The sequence below is a fragment of the Heloderma suspectum genome, chromosome 6 (assembly GCF_057233095.1).
Source record: "Heloderma suspectum isolate Gila_16-S chromosome 6, 16-S_ref, whole genome shotgun sequence".
Taxonomy (NCBI): Eukaryota; Metazoa; Chordata; class Lepidosauria; order Squamata; family Helodermatidae; genus Heloderma; species Heloderma suspectum.
The window spans coordinates 74,503,750-74,517,322 of record NC_139463.1 but is presented as its reverse complement, the minus strand read 5'-3'; the positions used below and the strand labels follow the sequence as shown (position 1 = coordinate 74,517,322).

General features: G+C 43.2%; 1 protein-coding gene across 1 annotated transcript in view; it reads left to right on the top strand.

Moving 5' to 3' along the window:
- LASP1 (LIM and SH3 protein 1) overlaps positions 1-13,573 on the top strand; it is a 61,749-nt gene that overhangs the window by 766 nt on the left and 47,410 nt on the right. Inside the window, exon 2 of the mRNA XM_084804943.1 lies at positions 7,095-7,189. Coding sequence (XP_084661069.1) covers positions 7,095-7,189 — 95 coding nt within the window. The remainder of the gene's footprint in view (positions 1-7,094; positions 7,190-13,573) is intronic.

Genomic DNA, 13,573 nt, shown 5'->3' with positions numbered 1-13,573 from the left:
AGGGGAGGACGCCGATGACGATTTCAGAGTGGCTAGGATGGGGAGGAAGGCGTCAAGGGGGTTGCGAATAGGAAGGTAGGGGGCAAGGTAGGTTGAATAAAAAGGAGGCGGGGAGAAGGAGGGAACTCTGAAGGCACCCGTGGCAGGAGTTGCAGGGCGAAGGGCATAGCAGATAACCTGAGAGAAAGGGGAGTGTGAGAAGTCTAGTAAGATGACAGTAACAGGTTATTCCTGGAAGGAAACCACTGCAGAGCTATTTCCTACGTGTTGGTTCAAAGTGTGTGTGTGGAAGGGGTGTGTGTGTGGAATGGCAGTTTTCTTGCTGGCAGTGAATAGGATGCGGTTTTGGTAGAAGCCCCTAGGGTGAGAGAGGTGTCGAGGAGGCAACTTTAAAGGTAGATGAGAGGGGGAAAGGGAGCGGAGAGTGGTATATTGCCTGCAGAGTAGGGGATGAGGACAAGCAGCCTGGCTTTCAGTGTTGGGGAGAGTCTTGGGGGGTGCTGCTAAATTTCAGATCTCATCTGTCATGGGTTGCACAGAAAGTAATGCAATTTGGGAGAATTCTGAGATGCAAGTATGGAGAGGGCTTGGGGAAGGCTGGCAGTGATTGTGGACAGAAAGCGTGAAATAACTTGGGGAAAGGTAGATATGTGGTCAGATAGGGTGTTTAAGATGTAGTGTGTGTGTGTGTGAGAGAGAGAGACAGACAGACAGACAGACAGACAAGACAAGTTGTTGTGTTTCTGTGGGTAGTTTCACCTTTGGTCTTGGTAGGTCTATCAGTTAAGCATCCAAAATTAATGGAGGACAAGATTGACAATACTTGGACATCTGATTGAATCCTGTTGATCCTGTCCAGCAAGAAGCCTGGCTTTAGGGGACAGAATGAAAAAAGACAATGGGCATATACTGTCAACAGGGCAAATGACTTCAGGAGATGTGTGTTCTTAGATCAGGAATCTGGTGTTTAAAATTGCTTCCCTCCTTGTGAATAGTAGCTGTGAAGGTATCCCTCACTATTAAATGCTACAGTCTGCCCCGTTTGCTGAAGGGTGTGAATACTGAGTTAATGTAAACAAACCAAAACAGGCCTCAAACCTAGCTTTTTTCCTGCCTCTTTTCTTTCTAGTTTGTTTCTCCCCCCGCCCCCAATCTGCTGGTGAATTAGATAGACAATAGTGAGCTAACTTTTTATCAGATTTCTATCAGGTTATCTGACGGGTAAGAGATTGTTCCATGAAAATGTTGAAGGAAATCACCTTTTCAATTCCTCTTTTAAAAAACAACATATGGCGCAGCTGAATTGGTGTTGGAGATATTCCAGTTTTGACTAAGGTCAAAAGACAGGAATTTGAGCCACGTTGTCAGCTGCTTGTTTGAGCCCCTGTTTATAAAGCAATGTAAATGCCATAACTTCTGGATCTTTTTTAACATTTTAAAACTGGCTTCTAATGAAGCCAGTAACAAAGAGATTTTTTCCAGTGCTTTTTTCTTACATACGCAGCTGGGTGTCTCAACAGACAAAATGAAAAGGGACTTACTAGCTATCATCTGCTTTACATTAGATTCTGTTCCCTGGCCTCCTCCCTTTTGATTGATTGTTCTGCAGTATATCAGACTTTAAAACTTAGAATTGGTTTTATTGATTTCTTTAAAGGGTTGACTTCCTCCTTTTGCTGTTATTGGTTGTACTGGTTTAATGAGTTTTAAAATCTTATATGTAGTACCCCATGATTGAGGAGAGATTAATTTGGTTTTGCTTATGTTTTGTCAATAGTAGAAAAACTTAAGTACTCTTAACTGTTCCTGCCCCAATGCTTCAGTGCTGCTTTCTCTTTAGTTTGTACCTGGGACTGGCCCTTCCCATTTTTGTAGGGCATAGAAGATGAATCTGAAAAATTAAAATGTCTCAATACTACATTTCAAATTCAAGAGACTACTCCACCCACCTGTCCTGGTTTGGTACCTTTGAAGTAAATGTGAGGACACCCATTTCTTCAGAGGGATAGGAATATCCCACCACCACCATGTGTGCCTTGCATATTGCACAGTTGTGTGCCATATGGTATATTTACAGGTTCATCAGGATTAGATTCCTTGCCCACACCAATCTGCATGCTGGGCCTAGATGATATGGCACTCAGGGATTTTCCAGCCCTGCATACTGTGCCTCTTTTGGAGATGAGGAGAGAAGTCTGTTGCCCCAAGTTAGAGCTATGGATTAGATATCTGTGTTTGTGGTAGAGACTCTGGTAATCCAGTGAGAATAAGTGAGATTTCTGCCAGCAGGTCCCCTGATGTCAACAGTAGAGCCACCTTGGTCTAGCTCCATTCAGAGCAAGTTGTACTGGTACCAATGGACAACTAGAATTGAACCAGTGTTTCAGAGAAGAACTTTAGTGTGTGGGGAAGGTAGGGGTAACTGAGAAAGAAGGGATATATCCCAACTTCACAGATGAGGATTTCCCCCTACACCTCACTCTACAGTAATGTTCACCTCATAGTAGCGATTCATGGAATACAGTTGTGTATGGGTTCTGCATATGAAGATAGAACTGTTATGGGGCTCACCCTGAGCACCAGGTTCAAAGTGCTGTTTTAGATATCTCTGTGGCTAATTGGGGAATGCAAAAACTGTGTTATACAGGCTTCCTCAGCCAGCACCCATGTCAAGGCTATATCCATTTGCTCTGATTTCGAAGCAGCAGGTGACAGGAGTCACATATAGGAAGAGTGTCAGACTGATGTTAAGAGGACAATATTTATAAAGTTCACTTCCATGTGATATAACGGTATACAGCCAACTGGGAAGTGATGTTAAAACTGAGATTTGATGTAGTTTAATAGTTTTCTTAGTATGCAAACCACTGTACTGTCAGTTTTTCAGATAGTGGCTCAGGTGATTTCCACATATTACATATGAGTTTTATGTGATCTTGGTGGCTTAATTCTGACTATAATTGCTAAGCTCAAGAAAGGTGAGTGTCTGAGGGACCTTTTGGCTCTGGCTTTATGTCTTTAAGCATAGTCGTCTATGAGGGTTTTTAAGCTTAAATTTCATATTCAAATACAATCTGCACCTCTTGAATTTATCTGTATTTTAAGATACTAAATGGTACCTGATAGTCTTGTAGAAACTAATTCTTGAGGCCCCAAATAGTTTGTGCTTTTCCCCTGCATTTGTGTTCAGTCATCAGAAACTGGTTGAGTAAAAACAGTGATGACAAGCTATACTATCACGTGAGCCAGTGTGTTTAGAGTGTTGGACTGGGACTTGCAAGATCCAGGTTCTAGTCCGCATTTGGCCATGAAGCTCACTGGGTGACTTTGGGCCAGTCACTTACTCTCAGCCTAACTTACCTCACAGGGTTGTTGTGAGGATAAAATGGAGAGGAGAAGGACCATGTAAGCCGCCGTGGGTTCCTTGTGAGAGGAAAAAAGTGGGATATAAATGTAATAAGTGCTGCATAATATTTCTTCCTCCTCCATATGAAGTAGATGAATATTCCCATCTTGCAGGTAGAAAACTATGGGCAAACAAAATAAATCCAGTGAGGACAATAGCTGAACAAGAGTTCTGATTTTTCATGTCCCATTTCCACCTGCTATCCAGTAAGGCACACTGGCTGTTGTATCACATAACTTCACTATACCTGTCATTCTTTGAATCTACCATTATTTTAGCTGCATTCACTTGAACATCATTAGATACATCATTTATGTATACAGAGTCTGTGACTAACTTCTGTGTTAATCTTACATGCGTATGCAATGCTGTTCCCCTTCCTCCCTCAGATTGTATTGAACACAGTCATGTGGAGATACTTCTTCTTGACTCTGCTTTCTACAATGTAATAGCCATATTCTCCGTGGTGGCCAGATATGGTTTTGGTAGGGGAAAAAATGGAGCCCTGCATAATGTTCACACACACACAGTTCTGGACTGAGAGTATCTATTCCTGAGCTGTCCTCATTTTAACTGCTTTCAGAACAATTGAGGATTTTTTAAATGTTGAGGACCTGAGGCATGTTTGTTAAACTGAAGTAATTGTTCAGGTGAACAATTCAGGTAAACACACTGTGCTAGTTTTAGACTTAGTATATTGTTCCACGAAGGGCCTGTTAAGATTCTATATGGCTGTAAACTTTACCCTTACATGCTTGGTGGCATGCCATTTTACTACTAACTGTTAGTAACTTGAAGGATCAGTAGCTTCTTGTCTGGGGGGCAATTTCTGAATTGCATAGGCCTTAGCTATGTTTGTTTGAGATGCAATTTGTAGACAGCCTAAAGTCTGCTTACATACTAGAGGTGGGAAGGCTGTGGTTTTGATGAGCTATTGATACTCTCTGCAGTCCTGCATCCTTTCAGTTGTGGAATACTTGTTATTGCTTAAATGTCTAGATTTTTGTAATGTCTAGATTTTTGTGAACTACAGAAAAAATCTGCATAGTCAACCAGTCATGCAGTTTTGTCAACCCTTAATCTATTTACTTGCATTAAAAATCTGCCACTATGTGGCAGGTTACACAAAAATCCAACACTCTTGTAGTGGAGTAGTCCTCAATCCAGGTTGTTATGGAGTTCTTGAAATGTGTATAAGCACAAAGGAGTCTGAAAGACCTAAGGTTGAGCCATGTATGGGGGATACGTGGCTCAACCACACTACGAGCGAGAAGGATCTTGGAATTGTTGTCGATCACAAGCTGAATATGAGCCAACAATGTGATGTGGCTGCAAAAAAGGCAAATGCTATTTTGGGCTGCATTCATAGAAGCATCGCTTCCAAATCCCAGGAAGTACTAGTTCCCCTCTACTCAGCACTGGTTAGGTCTCATCTGGAGTACTGTGTCCAGTTCTGGGCACCACACTTTAAGAAGGATGCAGACAAACTGGAGAGGGTTCAGAGGAGGGCAACAAAGATGATCAGGGGACTGGAAACAAAGCCCTATGAAGAGAGACTGAAAGAACTGGGCATGTTTAGCCTTGAGAAGAGAAGACTGAGGGGAGATATGATAGCACTCTTCAAGTACTTGAAAGGTTGTCACAGAGAAGAAGGCCAGGATCTCTTCTTGATCATCCCAGAGTGCAGGACACGGAATAATGGGCTCAAGTTAGAGGAAGCCAGATTCCGGCTGAACATCAGGAAAAACTTCCTGAGTGTCAGAGCAATACGACAATGGAACCAATGACCTGGGGAGGTGGTGGGCTCTCCCACACTGGAGGCCTTCAAGACGAGGCTGGACAGCCATTTGTTGGGGATGCTCTGACTTGGATTCCTGCATTGAGCAGGGGGTTGGACTCGATGGCCTTGAAGGCCCCTTCCAACCCTACTATTCTATGATTCTAGGTTAAAATGGGATCCCATATCTATGCATTAGAGATCAATATCTCTCTAATGCGGAGATATGAAGTTGGTTACATCACAGGTGAAGAACAAGTTTTGCCTGTTGGCAATCAGAGGGGCCTGCTGAGCTGAAGAATATAGAAACTCACTTCTGCAAATGGAATTGGCTCTCACCCACAGATGAAGGTGTGAATCTGTTGCCCTAGGCAATCAAAGTGAGGCAGACTCCCTCTTTCTAGTACTGAGTCATTACATGCTCCTGTCATCTGGGTTGAGGCTGTGTTTAAATATTGGGTGTGGCATGCTCATTCATACCAGAATTTCCCTAATATTAGTTGGCTCCAAGATACTTTGCAACCACCACTGAATGTGCATGTTCCAGAGGAAAGCAAATCTAGCCATAGATCTTGGTCATTAAACAGAAGTGTGGCAGTTGCTATATGATACATTTGTTTAAAAGGTGGTCATTCTGTACTTGATGAAAGAAACACAGGTCACTTGATGGAACCTGTTGACAAAGGGGTCCAACTAGGTGTGATCATATCATATGACACGGGCTTTATTTCACATGGTATCTTATGCTTTCTACAGAACTCTGAGAGACTGAAGTGTATTCTCTTTGTTTAAAGCAGGGGTAAGCAACTTGTGGCCCTCCAGATGTTTTGGTCTGCAACTCCCATTAGCCCTAGCCAACATAGCTGCTCTTGAAAATATGCACTGCATCCTAAGATGCTCCACATTTCCCTTTCGTTATGTTGTCAATGCTGAATACTTTTCAGAATGTCCCAAATTGATATGTGGAATTTGGAGTTCAATTAAGGCGATAGAAGCTACCTTATGTTAATTTGCTTTGCTTGACTGATAAGGCTAAATAATTATACTTTCAACCTGTGGAATTTGGAGGAAATTTGGCTGGATTTTCAGAAGGTAGAGAAGCATCTCCTGGTCTTGCTCACAAAATCCTGGATTTTGTAGTGAAGTAGGCATGCTGCTTGGCTACAAGAGTTCACCACCATGTGGCTGTAGACATGTATTTTTCTACTCTCTGTCAGTATAGTTGTGGTTGACAATCCAGTGCTACCTGTTCTTGGTATGGAGCTCTCTTCTTGTGTTTGCATATCAGAGGACATAAAATACTCTTACAGGGGTGTCTTGGAATCAAAGCTGCTTTTACATCTCTCTTTCATGATGAGCTATCTTCTGAGACCAGTTGGGAAGCCTAGATTGGTTTTGAAGTTACTGTAAAAGGAGACCTTTCTCAGAGTATCAGGATTATATTTCTGTGCTAAGGCCAAATAAGGCAACTTCCTGTTGGGGGGAAGAGGGCTTTTGCTGCAGTCAGGTGATGAGTTGCAAATACTTCCTTTAAGGCTCAGTGTGTGCCAGTATAATATAATTATGTTAGAGCTCACTAAATTGTATAAGCTGGTAAGACTTGTTTGTTAAAAACAAATATGTTACTGGCTCAGTACAAAGGAATGTTTCCCCTGGACTTGTTCTTTAAACACACTGTGTTTGGGGTTGAGTAATTGTAGTATAAGGGCTCCTGTGTTGAGCATATGCCTAAACAAGCCCTCCAGAAAGGCATGCAGGGGGCTGTGGGGTACTTCAGAAATAGTCCTGCTGCAGAATTACCTTGAATATCATTTCTAGAGACTTGGCTAATGACTGCTGCTACTTCAACTAGGAAGAAGTAACCAGCTAGAAACATTTTGCATTGACACTTGTTTCTTATATTTTCCCCAGTACTGGCATAAAGCATGTTTCCACTGCGAGGTCTGCAAGATGACCCTCAACATGAAAAACTACAAGGGCTATGAGAAGAAGCCATACTGCAATGCGTAAGTTGCTTATGCTCCGGGCACCTTGATCTCCTACTCTGTAGAGCTAGATGTGAAAAGCATATTGGAAGGATCTGTATGGATCTCTAGGTCTCAATGTGCTTGGATTGTTGAACTTCCTCAGCAGCCAAGAGGTATAAGGAAAAAGCTAGGATAATACTTGTGGACCTAGGGCATCCTAAATCCTGTTTAGTCCATCAGTATCCTTCCAAAGCCCTGTCACTTGCCTGAGAGAATATAATTTATCTGCTGTTGAACATGCAGTTAATGGCAGGAGCATGGTAGGTGACATAGACCACAAAATGACACCTTCTTTGCCAGAATGGTTGTAATTTTAAGTTTAGATGAATATTACAAATGTGATGGAATAGTGAGGCGGGTGTGTGGATGTCAGAGTGTTTCAGGAAAAGCTCTGGAGTAGTGGATTTTGAGGAGGGTTTTGGAGAGAGAATTCCAGACACAGAGAATTGGAACATGCAAGGTGGTGGGCATAGAACAGATCAACAACAGTGCTAATAAGAGAAGAACAAGAATAGAGAACAAGTACAAAAATGTAAGCAACAGAAAGACTGTGATCATAACAGTAGGGGCAAGAAAGCTTTTTGAGAGATATTTTGAAATTACTAAGGAAGGGGGAACACTGGGCGCAAGTTAGGATTAGGAATTTGGGTAAAGAGAAGAAGTTGTGCATAAGTATGTAGCATGAAGAACATAGTTGGTAGCTATGAGTGAGAGGTGGGTAACCACACAGGATACAGTCACTGCTTCCTCAAATATTGGTGTCTTCTGGAGAAACCATAAAAAATCTTAAATTTATTTACCATCTGGACTATGAAACACTGTAAAATGATGGCAGTTCAAAGAGGCCACAGTTGACTAGGATTATTTTATTCAGTAGACTTATTATATCCTACTTTTGGTGATCAGAGCTTTTCACAGCAGTTATTAAATGCAATGGAACTATAACTATGTGCACATAACTATATGCACAAAACAAAACTGGCCAGGCAGGAGCAGGTGTCTGATATATTTGTCTGCCTGCCTCCCATCCTCTATCTTCTACGCCCCACCCCGCCCAAATCCCTCTCCTGGATTCCTATCCATAAGGTAGTTGGTATTAGATATTGACTGGATTCACATGATTGCTGCAGCTCATCAAGGGCACCATCCTGAAAATTCAAGCTGCGACTGCATCTTGAGCCATCCAAACCCGGCCGGGGTGGGTTGCATGAGGGTGAAACAACCCTCGCGTAAACCTGAAACAGTCCATGAGTTCTGCAAGGGTTGTTTAACCCTCACGCAACCTACCCTTGCTGGGGTTGGATGTCACAACAAGCTGCGGTTGCAGCTTGAAAATACCAACATTCATGCCAGCATGCGCCAGCACCAGCCACACCCCACCATGGTGGGCTGTTCGATCATGCAAATGGACCTGTTGTCTTTGCATGCCTCTCTCTCCTGGCCCTTTCCATGGTACACTGGGTGATAGATAGCCCTGTGCATAGGATTGGGGACAGTTCAGCTGGTGCTTGATGCTGTCTTTGCCTGCTTGACTCCCCCCCCCCCCCCGCTTTCTGGATTCAATCTGCCCCAATACTGTGTTATATCACATAAGCTGAAGAGTCCTGGGTAAGAGGGTTTCATTTGGGGGCTGTCTTCATGAGCAGTTTGGTGTGATGTTAGAGCAGTCTGAATTCCTTTGTGACAGATTACATCATCACCAATCCGCTGCCAACCAGCTGTTTCCCTGTTGAAAAGCCGTATTTTCTGAAACTCCTTTTACTCCAACTTTTTTGCTAAAAGCGGCTCCCTGGAGGTCTTACCACAGTGTGCCATTCTCCCCCCCCCCCCGTGCGTTCAGTCCTTGGGGGTGCCTCTGTGACCTGGCAGTGATGTGGTCAAGGAGATAGGGTGCCCCATTCCCTCTTGTTTCCCAAATGGAAGTAGTTTTTCCCATTGAGAAAATCCCCAGGAGTGCAGCAGCGACCCCTCACGTTACCACAGTAGTGGGGATGCTCATTCACCTTAGCTAGCTGGCTTTTAATCTTTAATATATCCCCCCTTTTGTGAATGTTTACTCAGAAGTAAGAAATAAATCTCACTCCCCTGCAGTAAAAGGGTTAAAGGCTAACTTTATTAACTCGCCCTAAAGTGCTCTTCTCCTTCTCCGATGCTCTCTTAAATCGCTATTGCGATGTTGTGCTTCTTTGACGTTTTATAGTTTCAAGTTGTTTCTCTGTTATGTAAAATCCCTTCTCCACTTTATCGCAGTAGGTTTACAGGAGCTTCTCATTGCAAGCAGGGAGAAGGAGAAAGGGGAGTTGGAAGCAATAACTCCAGGGCAGAGTGCTGGAATGGGGTGAAATAGGGGGGGAAGCTCTCAGGGGGAGCCTTCAGATGCTGCACTCAAGAACTGGGGATTTTGGCTTCTTCAGGGAAATCTGCACACATGAGGAGAATTAGTTGCTCTCCATTCATAATAATGTAATAGCAAGGGGGAGCTTGGACAAGGGGTAGAGGAGAACAAGCCTCTCTTGTTGGTTGAGCAGCCCCTGCCAGTTTGATGACATTCGGTTCTACTCATCCCACCTGGAAGTATGTTCCTTTCAAGTGCTGTGTGAGCCTGAAAACCAGATTTTAAAGGTACGGTACACTTGGCTTATCTTGCTTCGTGTGTCCTTGACGGAGCAAAGCCAATTCCATGAAAATCTAGGTAGTATTCCAACATGCATCTCATTCTGTTGTCATGAAGATCCCCCCTTGGAGATAGCTCCAAAAATGTGAAAATATGGCTGATTGGTTCCATTAGTGAAAAGCTTAGTAAACTAGTTTAGATAAAGATTTTTCATTTATTCCTTGTAAGAGCTTCCTGCTTGTACCAATTACTACGTAAGTTAAAAGGACTCAAAAGTTTTAATTTTTATTTCATTACAGTCAAAATATATAATATACACACTGATGTGCTCCAAAGATGAAAGCAAGATGAGAACATTATTAAGTGGTAGATATATTTAAGAAATGAGACATACTAGAAACATGCGGTTAGCTATGATGACTTGCTAAAATAAACAGGGGTTTGTGTAAAGCCTGTGAAAATGGTGACTGCTTGCAACCCTTGACCCATTTCTGCTACTTGGCATCCTCAAGAGATGGAAAAAGTAATATTTCCCTTTAGGAACTTCTGTGAGGCTAACTTCGTAGTAACAAAAAGAATGAAGTTGTGTTCTATCAGTAACTTATGGCATATCCTGAAAGTTCTACTTTTAGCCTCATGAGCCGCATGTGATGCTGGCTCAGAGTTTGGGGGCCACACAGGTGCATGTGCAGATATGTGCACACACATGCACATACATATCTCACCAATCCTGATACAATTACTCTTTCCTTACTTCTAGCAGCCTCGTGTGGCGCAGAGTGGTAGGCAGCAGTATTTCAACCGAAACGCTCCCCATGACCTGAGTTCGATCCCAGTGGAACCGGGTCTTGGGTAGCCGGCTCAGGTCGACTCAGCCTTCCATCCTTCCGAGGTCGGTAAAATGAGTACCCAGCTTGCTGGGGGAAAGGTAGTCACGACTGGGGAAGGCAATGGCAAACCACCTCACTATAGTCTGCCATGAAAACGCCAGCATAAGCGGCATCCCTCTTGGGGGTCAGTAATGACCTGGTGCTTGCAAAAGAGGAACCTTTCCTTTTTCCCTACTTCTGGCAGGAGTGTATCAGAATCTCTGTGGGTTGGGAAGGAAAGCCTTCTTTCCATCCCCTCCCCTAACGATTCTGATATAGCTGCTGCTACCAGTGAGGAAAGAGCGATCTTTATCAGAATTCAGTGGCGGTGGCAGGGGTTGGAGCACTCATGGGAGCTGTGGTATGGGGAGGGGGAGAGAGGTTGTGCAGCCCTTCTCTAAATACTGGGAGTAGAGTCCCATGCTCCACTGTTTATGCTTATGTTCCCCACAACCACTTCTGTATGGAGATACTTCAGCTGATACTCGATTCTGCTGATCAAGACAGATGCTGTCTTCCCCCAAGGCACTTGCTGTGATTCTGGTTGTATACTGAGAAGAATGTGGCTGCTACCAATAGGAGAGAAGCATCTATGTATGATCATACCTTGTCAAATAAGGTTCACCAATAGCCAAGATGGTGGCTAGGTGTCACCCCTCCCTGGTATGTTGCCTATCTATGGGCTAGAACTGCAGGAGGGCTTCAAGGGTACCCAGAATCCAAGTCCAGAGCAAGGATATATCGTGGGTGGGACGGTACTGAGCTTTTCTGTGCCTAGTTTTGCACATGCCAAATTTGGCATGTCTCAAGAGATCAGGCATGAACTGTTAATTACTTTGCATCTTGATGTTTTACTTTAAAAAGCAAAACAAACCCCTTCAAAATAAGGTTCAAACTATGTATTTGATAGAAAGTGTTTAAATAAGCCTTCTGATTAATTTTGCAGTACGTAACTGAAAGGTGTTCTTTTAGATTAAAACTTATCCCCCCACCCCCTGTTTACTGGGCAGTAGAATTATGTGTGTGCATTTTTTAATACAAGTACATACAAACACCCTACGTGCTAAGTGTGTAGGAAGCAATTCCTTCTTTCTCACATGAGATAATTGGTCAGTTCAGGTTATTGGAGGGTTATTTCCCCCTCTAACATACCATGCTGCCAAGGTTCAGATGACACAACAAGCTGCACCAGGGTGGTGATTATTCAAATTGTGCCCTGCACACACCAAGGTTTAAGTAAGCCACCATGGCTTATTTTGATCATGTGGACCAGGTCTATGCCTGTTCTAAGATGGTGGCTGCTGTGATACATGCATACACCATCTAAAATACACTTTTCTTTAGAACTGTTTTTATTCATTTACAAACTTACTCAGATTTAATGAGTTAAAACTCATATGACTAACTGGCTTGGATTTTTTTAATCGGGTGACAACTGAATTCCAGCCCTCATGAATGTGAGGGCAAGCTTGAAAATGTGCAGATAGTGTCTCTGAAAAGCTCTACATTGGAGGTGGTGGAGTTACCCTTCCTTTAGCCTGTGCTAATATTAACCTACCTCCAAGGCTTCTCCAAACACTATTCCTTGCCAAAAGCACAGAATTCTGTGAAACCACAACCACTAAATTTAATATAAAGTGTGTACAATAGGTTGAGGCAAAACCTCCAATATATGTACTGTTTGGCATAATATTTTGGGGGTGGGGGTGGATTGCAACTACGATCATTGCTGGCAGAGTCTTGTACTGGGAACTTGTAGTGTTGCTCACAAGGCCTTCCTTTCTAAACAGTCTCCATAAAAACTGGAACTGCACAATGAATGTCCTATCATTTTCTGTGGAGTGGGGAGGGGAAAAGGCCACGTTTATGCTGGCAGGAGCAAGCTGGCTTCTTCAAACATGCCTAATACAGGCTTTCCTCTATCCATGCTCTGGCTTCCTGCCAAGCTGTACACTTATTTTTCACTGAGAGAAGTAGGAAGAAGGCTGGGCTTCCTTTTTGCTGTCTTGATGCCATACAGTAATCTGAACATAACCTTCCAATGGGAGCATTTGCTGTTTGATTGTGCCCTCTCAGACTTTCCTGCATCAGTGAAGTGCCGTGAATAGGACATTTTTGTTCTGAACTCAAGGGCTTACTTCCTAGCCTCTTCTGTCAATAGTGTCTCTGAAAATGAATTAGACGGAATGATAATACCCCTTTAGCCCCAATTTTAGAGAGCTGGTTTAGGGTAATGGCTAAGATGGAGCTATGAATCGAGATGGCTCTGATTTGAATGTTGCCACTTTCATGAACTCGCTAGGTGGCTTTAGGAAAATCATGTATTCTCAGCCCCCTATCTGTAATATGGGGATAAGAGTGATGTGCCTTACTGGGTTAGTGTATGAATTGCAGCAGAAAGTTAAAATACAATGAGCAGAATGGGTATCTGCGTATCTGCTTGGCTGTGGACACCAGTAATGGAATTTGACTCAGTAGCGGGGAAGAGTGGGTTCTTTGACATTATTGTTCACACTTATATCTTTCCCTTTCTCCACTGAGTTCAGGGATATGGGTTACTCCCCTTGTCTTCACAACTCTGAAGTAGGCTGTGTGTGTGTGTGTGTGTGTGTATGTACGTGTGCGTGTATGTGTATGTGACTGGTCCAAGGTCATCCAGTTAGCTTCACAGCTGAGCGGAGTGTGAACTCTGATTGACCTGGCCAAACCACTACACATCACTGACTCTAAAACCTGTAATCTTAGGTTTTTCCATTGGAGAGCAAATAGTACATACTCTCAGTCAGTCCTGAGGATTTTTAATCCCTCTCCCTTCAATGTGAGGCTGATTCAACAGTGTAAATGGGAAACATCCACAAAGCAACTTTACATGGAGCTCAT